This window comes from Embiotoca jacksoni, unplaced genomic scaffold, assembly GCF_022577435.1.
Source record: "Embiotoca jacksoni isolate LCO1_2020_lvr unplaced genomic scaffold, fEmbJac1.0.p SCAF_1, whole genome shotgun sequence".
Taxonomy (NCBI): Eukaryota; Metazoa; Chordata; class Actinopteri; family Embiotocidae; genus Embiotoca; species Embiotoca jacksoni.
This window is the reverse complement of record NW_027185229.1, coordinates 9,807,091-9,822,524: the sequence shown is the minus strand read 5'-3', so window position 1 is coordinate 9,822,524 and position 15,434 is coordinate 9,807,091. Positions and strand designations below refer to the sequence as shown.

The 15,434-nt window shown below is 44.3% G+C and overlaps 1 protein-coding gene across 4 annotated transcripts in view; it reads right to left on the bottom strand.

The window, feature by feature from the left end:
- ndrg3a (ndrg family member 3a) overlaps positions 1 to 15,434 on the bottom strand; it is a 33,273-nt gene that overhangs the window by 15,354 nt on the left and 2,485 nt on the right. For all 4 annotated transcript variants that reach the window (XM_069156708.1, XM_069156885.1, XM_069156793.1 and 1 more), the window contains exons 2-3: positions 5,054 to 5,137; positions 2,374 to 2,406 (exon numbers count right to left, since the gene is read on the bottom strand). In XM_069156708.1, the coding sequence (XP_069012809.1) occupies positions 2,374 to 2,406; positions 5,054 to 5,110 (90 nt within the window). In that variant the 5' untranslated portion in view covers positions 5,111 to 5,137. The remainder of the gene's footprint in view (positions 1 to 2,373; positions 2,407 to 5,053; positions 5,138 to 15,434) is intronic.

Genomic DNA, 15,434 nt, shown 5'->3' with positions numbered 1-15,434 from the left:
TCTGTGACTTACAACTGCATGACGCCAACTGACTCACGAAAAGGTGAGTGGGAGGAAATATCACAGGGGGAATGTGAGCAGCTGACTGAGCGCAGCATCATATGAATGCAAATGTATTAATAATAGTGCAGACAGGATTGGATGTTGGGGAGCATGGAGCATGCCTGCTCCAGCTAACATGCTTACTCTCCTCCCCTGCCTGCAGCAGCTATATTTAGCTCTGGTGGGATGCTGGAAGCAGGCCTTACTGCAGAAAGTGAGAGAGGGATGAAAGGTTTAACCCTTTGCAGCCATGATGCCCATTAAAACACAGCACAGAGATTTGCTGGTGGGAAGTCACTCCTCCTCATGCAGGAGACTTCTTGCAAGAAAAGGCAAACGGCTCACGAGGCAGAGGGCTATTATTCTCATTCCCCCGTGCAAATATACCATCAAAGAAAAAAAATCTGGAACAGTCCCACTCAAGGCCAACAATTGTTTCTCCTGAATGATAATTATTCCTACATTATCACATAAAAAGACTTGGCTATAACTGAAATACTTATTGTGGACAGGAAAGCTCACCAACGCTACAAACATACTGTTGAAGACGCTGCCAGAGTCAAACTCTATCCATCACAAAGCCAGAGACAAGAGAACCATCTCTACACCGCTCACAAACACTTATTTTCATTGTTTTGTGGCATGAAATGAAGAACTCTGTGCAAAAATGACCCACTGTGCTGCTGGAGACACCAGGTAAGCATCTACAGGCCGTCTACAGCTGGCGAAAAGCAGTGCCAAGCACAACACAAGTGTCTATACTAGTTAGAACACTAGTCCTTGCACCCATCTGAGTACCTATGGTCATGTTGGTCTTAAAATGAGATGTGTTCAGGTGCATTGCTATTTTAAAGCAGCTGAAAACGACTCGCCAACAAAAGCCTAGTATTCAGTCAATGGTGCAGTATTTTACTGTGACTTCAAGGGTGCATTAATAAAAGAGTAAAATTCACCTAGAAACGCAGGTGCACAAAGTGAGTACACTGACCCTGCAATGCACACAGGAACATGCAGTAACGTTACAAAAAGAAAAGCTGCATCAATCTTCTCAATCTGTGCACCAGAAAAACTGTATCCTCTGCAGAGATGTGTTCTTTCCTGCTACTTGGAAAATCCGCCGCGATAAAAGCGATTTGCCAAAGGTGCAAGTGCACTTGGAATTTAAAGGAAATGATCGAACCACGCGCCCCATTAAAATAGAGTCCCTCGAACTGCCATATTAAGGTTGAGGATGTGTGGATATACGAGGGCCGATGCAGCAGTGAGCCAGGCGAAGTGTTTTGTGATGCAGACGCTTTTCAAGAAGGGCAAAACGTTACTGTCCAGGAGTGAAGGTGCATCAGGTCAGGAGTGCAACAAGGTGGGTTTTCTTTGACATTTCCTGGGTTGAGCACTGTGAATTCGTCCCCATCACATTGTCAACACTATCAACACCAAGTTCTGAACTTTTTGATTGCCCCTCATATGAATCTAGCTGGATCAACCTCACAGGAGTAGTTTTCTGATTTTAATAATCTGATTTTACTGTCCCTCATCAAAGCCTGTTTTTAAAGATGGGTCCCAACGAGCTCCTTAATATTCTTCCTATAAAGTGTAATCTGAATTGCCTTAACTCCACTAAATAGGCCGCTAATGTGAATGTATTGGGTTTTCATATCAGTGCAAACCATCCACAGTCCACAAACAGAAAAGTACTGACACAGATTCAACATGTATTCGTACTGATTTCAGGGTCAACCCTCAAAAAAACAACCTACCAGGAATAATGAAATTACATTTTGCAGTTAATACATCCATCTTGAGTATATAAATAGTTGAGTACTCGTGCACAACATATTCTTGTTCCGCATTATTCTAAATATAGACTCAGTGTTCTTGTGCTTTCTCACTTACTTGTACAATGGATTGAGCCAAAACTGCACTCAAAAATATACAAGATGATTTTTGAAGGGACCTCTGCACTTCCCCCACAGACACACAGATGCACATTAGCAACAGTAACAGATGGTCAATCAACAGGGGGGGAGAAGAACTATTGCTTTTACGGTCAGCTTGAGCAAGGACAAACTTGGAGAGTGAGCTGGGCAAAACAACATGAAATGACCTCATTGCTTTATCCATAAAAAAAACAAAAAAAAACACATTATCTGCGTGTGATGCGAGGTCAAATTTGGTGAAGAACAATGTTCAGATGCAGAGCGAGCAAACGGGGGTTCAGCAGCAGGGGGCTGAGAATGAGGCCATGTCCCAATGCCCCCAAACCTCTCCCATGAGCACAACAGCAACTCCTCTAATCACAGCACAACAAAAGCAGCCGAGAGCAAAACTCACCTGGCAGTCGAAATCCTGAAAGTTGCGTGCATTCTGCAAGACAAGGAAAAGAGGAGAGTTCAAATGTACCTTCGAATCATAGATGCCATATTTCTTGTCTAAAACCATAAATAGCTCTTATTGTATTTGCATAAAACTCTTACGGAGATTCATTCATTGCAGATGATGGCTTGGATTTGTTCATCGTACATAATTCCTGAAGTATAATAGGTGAACAAAGTGGCAGTGGCAGTAATGGGTTATATAATGCATATGCTATGCTATACAAGGGAAGAACTGGTAGCAGTTGGAAGTAAACGCGCATTAATGTGCGCGTGTTACAGCTGAGTGTGACTAAACATGATATTGTTTTTGGTGCAGCTGATTTTGAGGATAGCAAACAGAAAAGACTCGTGCTTAAATCAACATCAATAATACTTTAGTTTAACTGTATGAAAGTGAAAATCTTTGCCGCATTCAACATAACTGATGGTGCACCGCTTCAGTTATTTGTCTGTATTGGTCCACTCCGGAGGCAGCAGGAAGCCACAGAGTAGGTGGGCAGAGAAGTGAGAGTGGGCAGCAGACGACAGAGACGATTCTTGTGGGATTCAGTTGTCTGCAAAACCAGTACGGTGCGTACAGGTTTAGAGGCAGACGGAGGCTAAAACCATGTCCTCCACTTCTTTCTACTGACTTACAGTAGCAATGCAGCAGGAATCGGGGTGAAATCCTGTTTCTAACCAAAGTCTATGCTCTTCTATTAATGAAATGCATTTCTCAGATACTGATGTAAAGATGTAAAGGGTTGATGATGGATGAAGAAAAGTGCTTATTCTGGGTTATTTATGAGAGAAGGCAACAGTTTTATGAGGTCATTACCGCTGGGTTTAGTATGTTTAAAGTCTATCTACAATGAATCTTCATCCCAATCAGCTGAACAGAGTGTTGACTTGTTTTTAATAAATTAGCAGCTTCTCCCGCATAATCTGATGCGAGAGATGCAGCTCTGTTTACATTGATGAGACAAAATATTATTCCATAACAGCCCGACTCCCACTGCATGGACTACACGGGGTCAGTGAAGCTGCCCTGTGGTATCAGGCACCAAGACGTCTGCTGAAGATCCTTTTAAGTCCTGTAAGTGTCGAGTTGCAGTTGTCCAGGATCAAACACATCCTGACACCCTACCGCTGGTTCATGGTTCGTCACTCAGAACATGACCGGGAGCACCCGGCAAGCTCTGGAGTTTTGGTGACAACTCCGTCGTCTGGCCATAAATATGCGCTGCTTCTTTTAGTCGGCCGAAACATCTCTCCCACATCTAATGAGTTAACTACAAGAACTAAGTGTTCACTTTCCTTATATAACCGAATTTAATGAGCACCATTCATACAAGTTTATAAACATTATTAGCGTAATCTGAGTGGTCATCATTTTCTGGCTCCTCAGTGTATATGTATTATTTGTTGTTGAGACAACTGTTGCACTAGAAACTGAGCTAATTATACATTTTTCTTAATTTATCCTCACGTGTATGCTCTGCTTAAACCACTCACAATTATATTATAGGTGGCTTAAAAAAGTGTCACACGTTCGTAACCTTACTGTTGTTATGGTTACTTTGCTGCTGCTGACAGTGCTCAGTGTTTCCTCTTAGCTTTCTGCATGATCAGTGTGATCATGTATTGTCAGTATTGTCAACCTTGTTATCATCACTTCTACACTGGTTTAAAAAAAAAAAGAAAAAAAAAAAAGAGGTTCCTCTTTCATCACAGTTATCATATCTTCATCTCCATCTGCTTTGGAGACTCCTGGTTGATCTCCTAAATGAGCTGGCCACTAGGTGGAGTGAGAGGTCAGTGCCAGTCTCCTCCGTTCAGCTGATGTTGATGATGCATTTTCCCGACCCTGTCTCCCTCACACAAGACATGCGGTCTGACACGGAGAACAGTTCTCATTCTTTAGAGCCACCACTGACGTGACGCAATCCCCTCGTTACCCGACACATCAACCCTCACTCCTCCTCTGCTCTGAGGCACTACACCCTCCTGACTGTCTGTCAGTTGCCTTGGGGAAGAACAAAACACCCGTGTCCTCAGATCCACTCTCTTTCTAATCAGTTAGTCAGCTGTTAACATAAAGATGAGAAAGGAGAGGAGACCAGATGAGGACAGGAAGAGCTTTGATCTGCTATTTGGGTGTTTTTTCACCTCCATACTGTCTTCTGCTTCTGCAGTCGCTCACTTGCTACAATCTTTCAAGCTCTCAGAAATAAAAGAGATGAGTTTCTTCCAGCTTCTCCTTTGATCTCTGCTCTCCCCCTTCTCTTTTCCTGTCTTGCCTCATTCCATCTACAAGCCCCCCCGCCCCCTTTTTTTTCTTTTTCTTTTTGGGCAGATATGAATAATTCACTTTGATGAACGGGACTGCAGAGTGTGCATGCCTACAGTATTAGTGTATGTATTTGCTTGGAAGTACCATAGTGGGTGCTCATTCATTTACAGGGCACACGGTTCACTGTGTGTGTGTGTGTGTGTGTGTGTGTGTGTGTGTGTGTGTGTGTGTGTGTGTGTGTGTGTGTGTGTGTGTGTGTGTGTGTGTGTGTGTGTGTGTGTGGTTATACCGATGCGTTCAGGTGTGCAGCTGTAGGCTCGTTGCCTCAGCAGATTCTGTTTGTCTTGTTCTCATCACAACTCACCTTATTGGTCAGCAGTGGCTTGATCTCAGTCAACTGTACATCCTGCAGCTCGTCCATCTTCTTGTCTGGTCACTCTAAACCACTCTGTACGGCAAGAAAGAGAACAATGTTATACTCACTAGCAATAAGTGAGAGCAGATAGGCAAGCAAAACTGTACACAGTAGAAAGAGCACTGTATTGACCAACAGCCCTGCTGGCAAAAAACATGCCGATCAAGACACAGAAAGCGTCAGCTGACATTATGTTTCTCTTTCTACTTTTTGAAATGATTGAATAAAGTCATCAGAGCTGGGAGAACGTGACTGAATTCATATACAACTAATGTTTAATAGCAGCTCTGTTCTAATGATCGTTTTCATTATTATATATTGATTCATAGCTTGATTAATTGTCAATAAAGTATGAGAAAACAGTTGAAAAATGTCAATCACAATTTTCCGAAGTCCAAGGTGCCATATTCAGTGTCTTCATTTTGTCTTACTAATACAGCGTTAAAGGTGTCTCTCTCGATGTTTGGGGTTCCTTGCCTTTTTGACTCCAAATATGCAAACTGTGATACATGAGAAAACAAGAGCTGGAGATCGAGGATTGAGGGTGTTTCATCCTTTCTTAAGGTGGTGTGCAAACATGCACACACACACAAAGATGGATCAGGCCAGGTTTAACAAGAAGCTATAAAGCCCACCTCATTTATTTTCCCCTTGAAGCCAGCCATTTGTCCCTGCGCATAATCACTGAACACGGACACAGACACAAAACTAAATTGTGCCCTTCCCCCACGTTCTCTGAAATGTTACCTCTTTGGCCTTGCCTGTTTGCACAAGGTGAGTACAGGAAGTTGTATTGAATTACCAGGCTGTGCCCAGGAGTGTGGCTCGTGTTGCAAATAACAGCAGATGGAGCCTCTGCCTCTTCTAGGTCAAAGCTTTCAACTAGAAGGCAAAGCCAAATCAGCCTGCACTGTATGACAAAGAGCATTCATATAGAAAGATGGCATTTATCAGAACAAATGCAGAGAACACGAACAGAAACCAGCAAGAAGTTTGGGTAAATGTAATTGGCAGAGGACTAGCCAACTGCAGCAAAGCCTACAAACACTTCCTGGGTCAGAGCCAACCCTCCTGGAACGACCTTGAGCTGCTGGTATCAGATGACCTTCAGGCTGGTTAGTGAGGAGTCGAACAGCCAGCGTACAGCGGGAGACACCAGCAACGATGACGTCATGTCACGTCTCTTTTCCCAGCAGTTTCATTCACTGATTACCTGACGAACGCTCTGAACAGACATCTGCCTGTTGATGCAGGATTCGGGTCAGGGGTCATCCTGCTATGGCAACAGTTTGCGGCTTCCTTGGGAACAAATAGGGAAGCAGATGGGTGCAACTAAGCACGATCCTCAAATTACATAAATCAGTCCAGAAAAAAAATAATAGAGAAACATCCAGTGTTGGAAGTATTCAGGGACCACAAATGGGGAGTGAAAACATACCCGGCAAAATCCCTGCTGACAAATCCGGCTCAAGGGTGGAACAAAATAATATTTAGACAACTGAGCAAGGCAAAAAGAAAAACAAATACTCTGCATGCTTGAGCAGATTGAGCTCATTGGCCGGATCAATCCAACACTTCCTCAGGCTGTCACAGAAAGTGGGATGGAGGTAAAGACTGCTGTAATTGTAGCAGACTAGCCGGGTGATTGAGGTGTTAACGGGGACCGGGGGGGTCAAGGTGAGCTTAAACTGACAGACTGACTGACTGGCTTTCACAGCTCAACCCAACTGACCTCTTACACTGGGTTACCCGGGCAACTAACAACCCTATCCCCTCTCACTGTGCCGTTGTCCCTTTGGTTCCCACCTGAAAGACAGATGTGTCCCCCGGGGGCCACGCTGAGCTCACAGCCCCTTAACCCAGCATCAAATCACCTGAGAGAACACCAGATCACAATAGAAACATCCAGCCCACATCACCACCGCTACCTGCCAATTCCATGCCTGCGCTACCGTTCAGCATTCACAGCTGTTGCCATAGAGACAAAACTGGTTGCTGATGTTTATTCTAAGCTGGGATAGACCCCTGGGACAGATGTGAGGCACGGAAACAAGGGGAATAGATAGTGGTAGAAATGACTGCGGCTGAAAAACATGTTTTGAGCTTCACTTTATTAATTCTATTTACATTACCCCTGACAGTCGAAAGGACTCAAATAAAATATATACACTATCTAGATATGATAGCAAAGCTTAGTGTAATTGCTACAGAAAAGTACTCCCAGATGATAACAACACATTTCCATTTGCAATCTGTGCAGCTTGCAGGGTTTGTCCCACATTCACACCATATCATTAACATGGAAGAGGATGGAAGATGATGGGGGAAAGATTGACAGAGCAGATGACACAGAACAAGACCCTCCGGCCTCGACAGTAGTTGTGGCGGATTGCTCTCACAAATAGCCTCCCTGACACTGGATTGTGTTTTACTCAGCACGTCCAGCCTGAAGATGAGTAACACAAGATTACATGCTGGCTCTCACACATGATTTCTCTCATGTGCTCTTCAGGTCCATTTCCCATGTATGGTGTGTTGCTGCCAGGGGAGGAGCCTCATCTCAGCGCTAAATATCATGCCACGCAGCGAGGGGTGAGGGGGATGTGCTGAATGAACAAACAAATGGAAACAAATTATGTCAAAAGAAAAAAACACGAGGGTTTTTCTATGCAGTAAAGGTCAGCTTTTACTAGTGTCAATTGGTGCCTCTGGGAGACCGGGAGCTTTCCAATTGTGGCACGATGACTTTCCGAAAGAATTGCAAAGACGTGCTGAAATCTGTAATAAATGGATAACATATTTAGCATTGCTCCCTCTCTCCTCTCCGGTTGGAAAGCACTGCTGCTTACTTCAAAGACAGCATCTTACTACATGCCTAATACTGCGAGCAGAGAGAAGATGAGCCGTTACCTCAACACTGAGGTGCAGGCGCCTTAATACATGCATACATGGCCATGGAGGCGTTTGCCAAAACACCTACTTTAGATACATCCTTTCTCTGCCAACAAAAAGCAGCCCTGTAGCTGTAGCTGCCATGTCAGCACAGGGCCCTGAGTGATTGATAAGCACATCCTTTACTCCTCCTACCACTTTTCCTTTCTTCCTCCTCTTCCTCCTCCTCCATTTGCACTCTCTCCGACTGTCTTTGTCTATTCATCTCCATCTCACCTTTGGCGGTCAGGATGTCTAAGCAGGCTTCATGATGGACGACTGAGAGCCCAGCTGTGACGCTGACCGCCCTTTTAGCCCCTTCAATTAACCCTCTTTCCTGTTTATCACCATGGCAACCGCGACTTCAAATTTACTCCTCGTCATCACCATTCATGTCACGGCCACACTTTGAGTCTGACCTCTGTGCCATCAGGTTGACCGAGGTGAACGTAACCATGATAACCTCATATTAACCTACCTGTGGGTCTCTGAGGACCCTGAATCAGTCGTCAGGCTTGCTGCCATGGTGATACACCGGAGAGCTGAAATCCTGTCCACACATCGTGGCCCACTGCAGTGGGAACAGGATTACAGCAGATATGTTGGAGGGTGGAGTGACGGCCAGCAACTCTGACACATCTAACCCTGATACAATTACACTTTATTGGAACTGTAAACCAGGACAGGTTCAGCATGATGATCCATTACAAGAGGTTTTTAAAAACAAATTCAGTTCAACAGTAAAAAAAAAGCATCCTATAATATTTGTCCTTGTGTGTTGTTTGACCCCAACACAGAGATCCCCAAATTTCTTCATTTTGAATGCTTATGGTTTATTGATAACTTTAATTTCGGACGATCCCTTAATGCTGATCAAGTTCTACTTGAAGTGAAGTTATTTTGCGATATGCAAAAGGGTTTCTTGCTTGAAAGCAGAATGAAGATGAATGTTTTAATGCTCTGAAAGTTCACGCAGAAAACCTTTTCAGCCTGCTAAAACATCTTATGGATAATTGAGATGGACATGTTTTTTAACACACACGCACAAATGTGTTTCTGTCAACTATGAATTATAAAAAAAAATTGTTGTACTTTCCCCTAAGAGAAATATGGAATCACTTACTGACAGAGATAGAATTTAGTCAGTACTGAAACAGTCAATGAGCACAAACTAAGAAAAAGAGATATCTGCACAGTTAGTGCAGGATATTAGTTTAATTTAAGCTTACAGTCTGTCAGATCTTCATCAGAGCACACAAGGTTCAAGGACGGGCAGGTAAAAATATACCAATCAGGAAGCATCTTATAATATTAACAATATTAATAATAACATTTTTCATAACAGACATGGGGCTCTGAAAGATATCAGCCTTGAGTCATTATAAATCAGAGACCCCAAAATCTATACAAAAAAACCCAAGTATCTCTAAATGATAGAGCAACAATAGATGGAGCAGCTATGGAAGGATATTGTATCAGACTAGAGCCATAATGAGCTGCAGATCCAAATAAAAAAAGAAACACCCCAGAAAACAGCATAGCAATCATATCATTACGAGTTGACAAATACCATCCAAATATCATGTGTCCATCATAATATCCAGCTCTTGATTTGGGCCACGGCTATTTACCATTACCGACTCATTTCCAGTGACGGGGGGTAGTGTCATCTGCCTGTCTGCTCTCTCTGGGAACCAAATTATTCTAATGACAGTTCAATCAGAGAGGAACACAAGCATGTCTGTGCTCAACTGAAGCCTCAGCCCTCAGTCAACACTTCATGAAGCTTCAAACCACAACAGCAAACAGGCCAGCACAAATTCCAGAGACGCTAGCCTCCTGCCAACCCTTACGACAGCCGAACATCTATGACTGCTCCTCTTTATGTGCAGGAGTGGTTTGTTGTCAGGGCTGCAAACAAGTGTAAACAACTTCCCCCCCGAAAGGTCACCAGTGTAGCGATGCTGCGGCGTCAGACTGGGAAACTTTTCCAGGGGCACGTCACTAGAAATTTCTTTATCCTCCAACTTTTCGTAACCAGGCCAAGCCCGTGTTTACAGTTCTCAGTCTGAAGCGGCAACAATCTGCACCAGAGTAAAGCTAATGGACTGTGACAAGGCTCAGTTCCAGATTACTGCTCCAACCTGGGTCGTTTGGTAAGAGCATTAGACGAGGAAAATCCATTTGTTTGGCATTTCAGCCCCCCAACCTCCTCCTCTTGTCAGGTCAATAACAAGACAGGTGATAAAAAGAATAGCTTCATCTGATTCTCTTCTGTTCAGTCCTAGAGGCGAGGGGGTAAGACCTGCGAGGACATTTGATCTGGAGAATGCGGTTTTGTTCCTTACAGCACTCAGCATCCCCTGCTGATACGAATGCAAACACACAGATGAACGTGCACGGGGACCAGCATGCACACACATTCGCGCACACACCTCCCCAGCTTCACGTCTACTTAATTAAATGACAGCTTGCTCTCCTGAGGCTCCATCACACTCCTTACAGCTTAAATGATTCTCCTGATACAAGCTGACAGAACATTTTCTTCTTCTTTTGACAATGTAACAAAAACCTACTCTGATATCTTTCTCTGATATCTTTCTCTGATATCTTTCTCGGGATTCAGTCAAAAAGATCTATTCTTATCCAATATGCTAAATCCAAATGTGGAACAACAACACCCACTTATGGTTTTGAATCTAAACTGAGACATAATCCTGCACAGGTATGAGATTACATATTATGGATGTATACACATTGATACGTACAGATGATCACTGGATAGCAAAGACAAAAAGAAAACTATGATCCACTAAATCTACCAGAGACAAAGAAATCTACCACCTCCTTGTTTAATCCTCCCAGGATTAAAAGGGTGAAATAAATGTTAAATATATCATTACTATAATTGACTCGCCCCTTTTTGCAAAAACGGAATGTGAAGGCAGACTGACTCAATCATTACTACATTTAATATCCTGAGCCTGCATCTATTTGAGAAGGAAATCCCACACTGACCGTCCGTGTCTTGAATGTTTCTGTGTGTGTGTGTGTGTGTGTGTGTGTGTGTGTGTGTGTGTGTGCGTGCGCAAAAGCTTGGCTCATTGGCAAAGATGCTCATTGGCACACAGCAGCCACTGCTACAGATCTGTGTGCCAAAGAGGGGGCCTTCCCTCCACTCATCCAAACCCTGACCTCCACACACAGATTGGGAACAGCCTCTGATGCACTCACAAATAGACATCCATGTAAACAGGCACCTAAACTCCGTATATGGACACACACTGTGTAAGACAGATTAATGCACACCTACCCACAGTAACACATACAGTGTACACATTCATGCACATTCCTGATCCTGCCGGGCCACTGAGAGCAAGACCCCTCTCATTACTCTAGGGCTTTTAAAGAATTACATTATTCCTTGAGGGGCCGCTCTATCTGCTAATGGTCTTATGAGATTAAAGAGCAGCATTTGGCTGTATTGATTTATAACATCACGTCTATTGGCATCATCAGCATGCTTCACCTCTTGTATGAAGCACAGCCAGAGAAAACCTTTGAGGATGTCTGACTGGCTTCCTAAATGGAGAGCTACGGTTTGTAAAAATGAGTGCCCTAATACAGACCCAGAAACCAACAGTAATATTTTCCGTTGCTGAAGTGATGATTCAGACCAGCAAACTGGAAACTCAATTTCTCCATCATGCCTGTAACAGAAAAGGAAGTGCGTGTAACAGTTATGGATTCAAGCGTTTGTGAGGGCAGCTGGGATGCGAGTCGGCCCTCTAATGTCCCTCCGTCCTCAGTACATTTCACTATACAGCCTCCAAAGTTATTTTGGTCTTCATGCATAAATAAAGACATAGTCCATGCACTAAGTTGCATATCAGTTTTAAGTAAGTCTTATTGGTCAGCGTGTTTTCGTCTTGTATAGCCAGAATCGTCTCCACCAGACAAGGCTGGTGAATGATCTGGCTGCATCCACATATAATTCTCTTATTTGTATTTCTTTGAATCATCACAAATATCCTGGGCGGCACTAAGCCCTAGCATTCGCATGTTTATACCAACACATTACATCCAGTGAGTCAGACCAGTGACTGCGTCTCCATTACTATGACCACAGACTGCAAACTAAACCTAGTGTGACAAAGGAAAAACATACAAAGCTTGTTGAAGACTTATTTTTAAAGTGAAAATGGCCACAACAGCAACAGTACAGTAACGTGTTCGGGTTGACCCTCACAGATGTTTTCACTTATATTGCCCGAGAAAGATGAAACAATTTATTGTGACTTTGGGTCACAATGTCCACTTTACAAAAGACAAGAGACACCTGTCTCTACATTACAGGTTCTTAAGTGGAGCGGATAGAACACACATTGCATTTATTCTATGTTTGCCACAAATACACAGATGAATGATGTTTTTCGTCTTTCCTTTGGCTCTGCAAGGCACCGACCCGGCCGCTCCTTTCAAACATGATAAACAGTCTCAATATGAGAAGGGCATTGCAGACAGCAATTTCAATAGCCGAAGCTACATGACACACAGCACCAATAAATCAATATGCACTAGAATATACAGGTCTATCGCAAAGGAAAGCATTGTGGGAGGATGGGTCGGAAGGAATAAAACATATTATCACTACTAAGGGTGGGTCGCCAAGACACAGATGAGTCTTGATAAATGTGCTGTGATAGATCGGAGAGGTGTAAACCCGGCTGAATGAGTCCCCTCTGGCTGAGCTCCCGCTGGTATCTGGCTATAAATAAGACTGAATGGCCAGCCCTGTCGGCCCTGTTCTCAGTGGTACTAATAGAGTACCTGCCCCTGCCCTGCTCTGCCCTGCTCTGCTACGCTAGGCTAGCTGCCACTCAGTCTGTGGGGATTTCCTCCGCCATGCTCAGTTGCGCAGAGAGAGCACAGACAAAGACAAAGTGCGAGAGAGATCCTGTGTGTGTGGATGTGTTCTGGATACCAGCTGGTTGACGTGTGCGGGAGAACAAGAGCCTCCATGACAGCGGAGTCCTGCTGGAGGCTCAGCGGGATCTGCAGACCGCGGACAGGCTGACCGAAGGGCAGCTGTGGAGGCGGCAGCGAGACCATTTGTAGCCCGGACACTAACTTGCTCAGACGCGCGCGTACACGCACCAACCGCAACAGTTCAACAAGCTGGGTAGAAACATGAGATACTGCTTCCATAAAACATTAACAGAGCGCAGAGACATGAGAGCCATTGTGCCCAGAGGCAGTAAAGACCAGTGCTTTTGAATACACAGAATCAGGACATGTCTCGGCACGTTTCAGTGCATGAATCAGCGCGAAGAGCCTGTTGCCTCACAGGAACACAGGAACACAGGAGCACAGCCTCTGCTAATAGAGTTACGCATGTGGTCAGCTTGGCTTTCACAAAGACTGATTACTGACAATTCAATCTCCCGGAGAAACACAGAGGTGGCTCCTCTGGCGCCTTCCCTTTGCAAAAGCTCGCTGTGGAGGTCGGCGGTGTCCTTGGCAACCACAGGTCGGTGTGTGTGGGGGGGGGCCTTAAATCATCAGCAGCTCAGCTGGTGGCGCTGCTGAAATCGAATGACCTTTTTCACCATCATTTAGATAAAGTCACTCTCCCCTCATCACAACAACCAACGCAACTTAGGAGGATTTACCAGTCGGCCTGGCTTCCACTCGGCTTTCGGGGGCTCAAACAGCTGTCATTAACTTTCAATCCAGCAATAAAGCATCAAATGCATCATAAAAAAAGGGCAGACAATTATTCTCATCCTAATATGTATCAGCATTATATATACACACACACACACATATAAGCATGTGTATAAGTCAGTCACGACTCGTGCAGCGCTGCACACACACACACTCAGCAGAGACTAAATCCTTTCAAAGTAAAATTCCAGCATTTCAAGAGCGGGTGTTTGTATCGGCTCTGTCTGAATTTAACTACTTTTAGCATTAACAGCCGGAGGGGGAGGGTCACCGAACAACTGGGGCATATGCTCCGTCATAATAACAACCGCTGAAGCATTTCACTTTCCTGGGTGTTCCCGAGATCATAAAGGCAGCCGAGGATGAAATCACACATGCGATGCACAGCCTATAGAGAGACACTGTAACGACAGCATGCTTTAAATCAACAGAGGCTCTCGGTCCTGACCGCACCACTGTCGTGCCCATAATGACGTTAAAGCACACCCTCTCGTTTAATGTTGCTTAATCATGTGAAATTCAATTCCAATCATACATTTCCATTGAGGCGGAGGGATATTGCGAGTGATGAGCAGGGTGTGCTGTTATGCTGATTTGAGCACGTTCTAAATGTTCACTTGACCAATCTCTGGGTCGGAGCTACGTGTTGATCAATTCAGATTGGATACAGTTTCTAAAGGAAATAGAAAAGGGTTGATGCGATGGGAATTTGTGCCATTACGAAAATGTACGTGCGGGTGTTAAGAAATATACGATCCTAAATGAACAGCAGACAGGTCGGAGGATTCAGGGGTCCAGCTTGGCTTGTATCCAAAACTTCGGATCAACAAGCTTACCACCTGTGCTCTGCCTCTCCTCATCCTCATGATGTTGATAAAGACAATGGAGACGGACAGAGCCCTCCCTCCAACAGGGGTGTGATCCAGCCGATAGGAGCGTCTAAAAAGAAATGCGTGGACACTGCTGCCTCACACAAGCCAGCAAGATAACAACTGTCTCGGATGGTCTGTCACCTATTAGTTTACTATAAGGAAGCTAAAAACAGACGGGACGGGCACAGATTGGTAGCCGTCTGAATTTAGGCCGCGGTTGAGGGAAATATAAGAGGTTACCTGGAACAGAAGTATACATACAGTACAGCACATAATCAGCTGTTCCTGCAGAGCTTGTGCTGTAACTCGCGAACCGGTGCAGCTTAAATTTCAGATACAGTTGAGTTACAAAAACACAGCAGCAGAGCTACGGAACAAAAGGGTGAGTCTGAGTAAAAGAGACACAATACAGTGTTTACATCATTCTCGTGACCATGATTTTCTCAAAAACAAATGTGTCTGCTGTGCATGTTTGGGATCATACGACTAAAAATCGATAGTAGAGTGAAACAAGAATGCGCTGTTGACATTTCAAATTAAGAGAAGAAGTCACAGTAAATGACCATGTCTGGCGCAGGTTGTTTTGCCCTCCGGGCTGGCGAAGGAAGAGACACGGTAATGCTGAGGTAGAAAGTGAACACAAGGCAGACTGACTGTCAGCACGGTGGCTTAATTACTGTCTCCATCTCTCCAGTGAGTGTTATTCCCTGACATTCATCCCTGCCATTGCTGTGAGAAATCCTCTTCTACACAAGAGCATTGCTCACTTTTTATGTATTCTGTAATCCCTGTAATACATC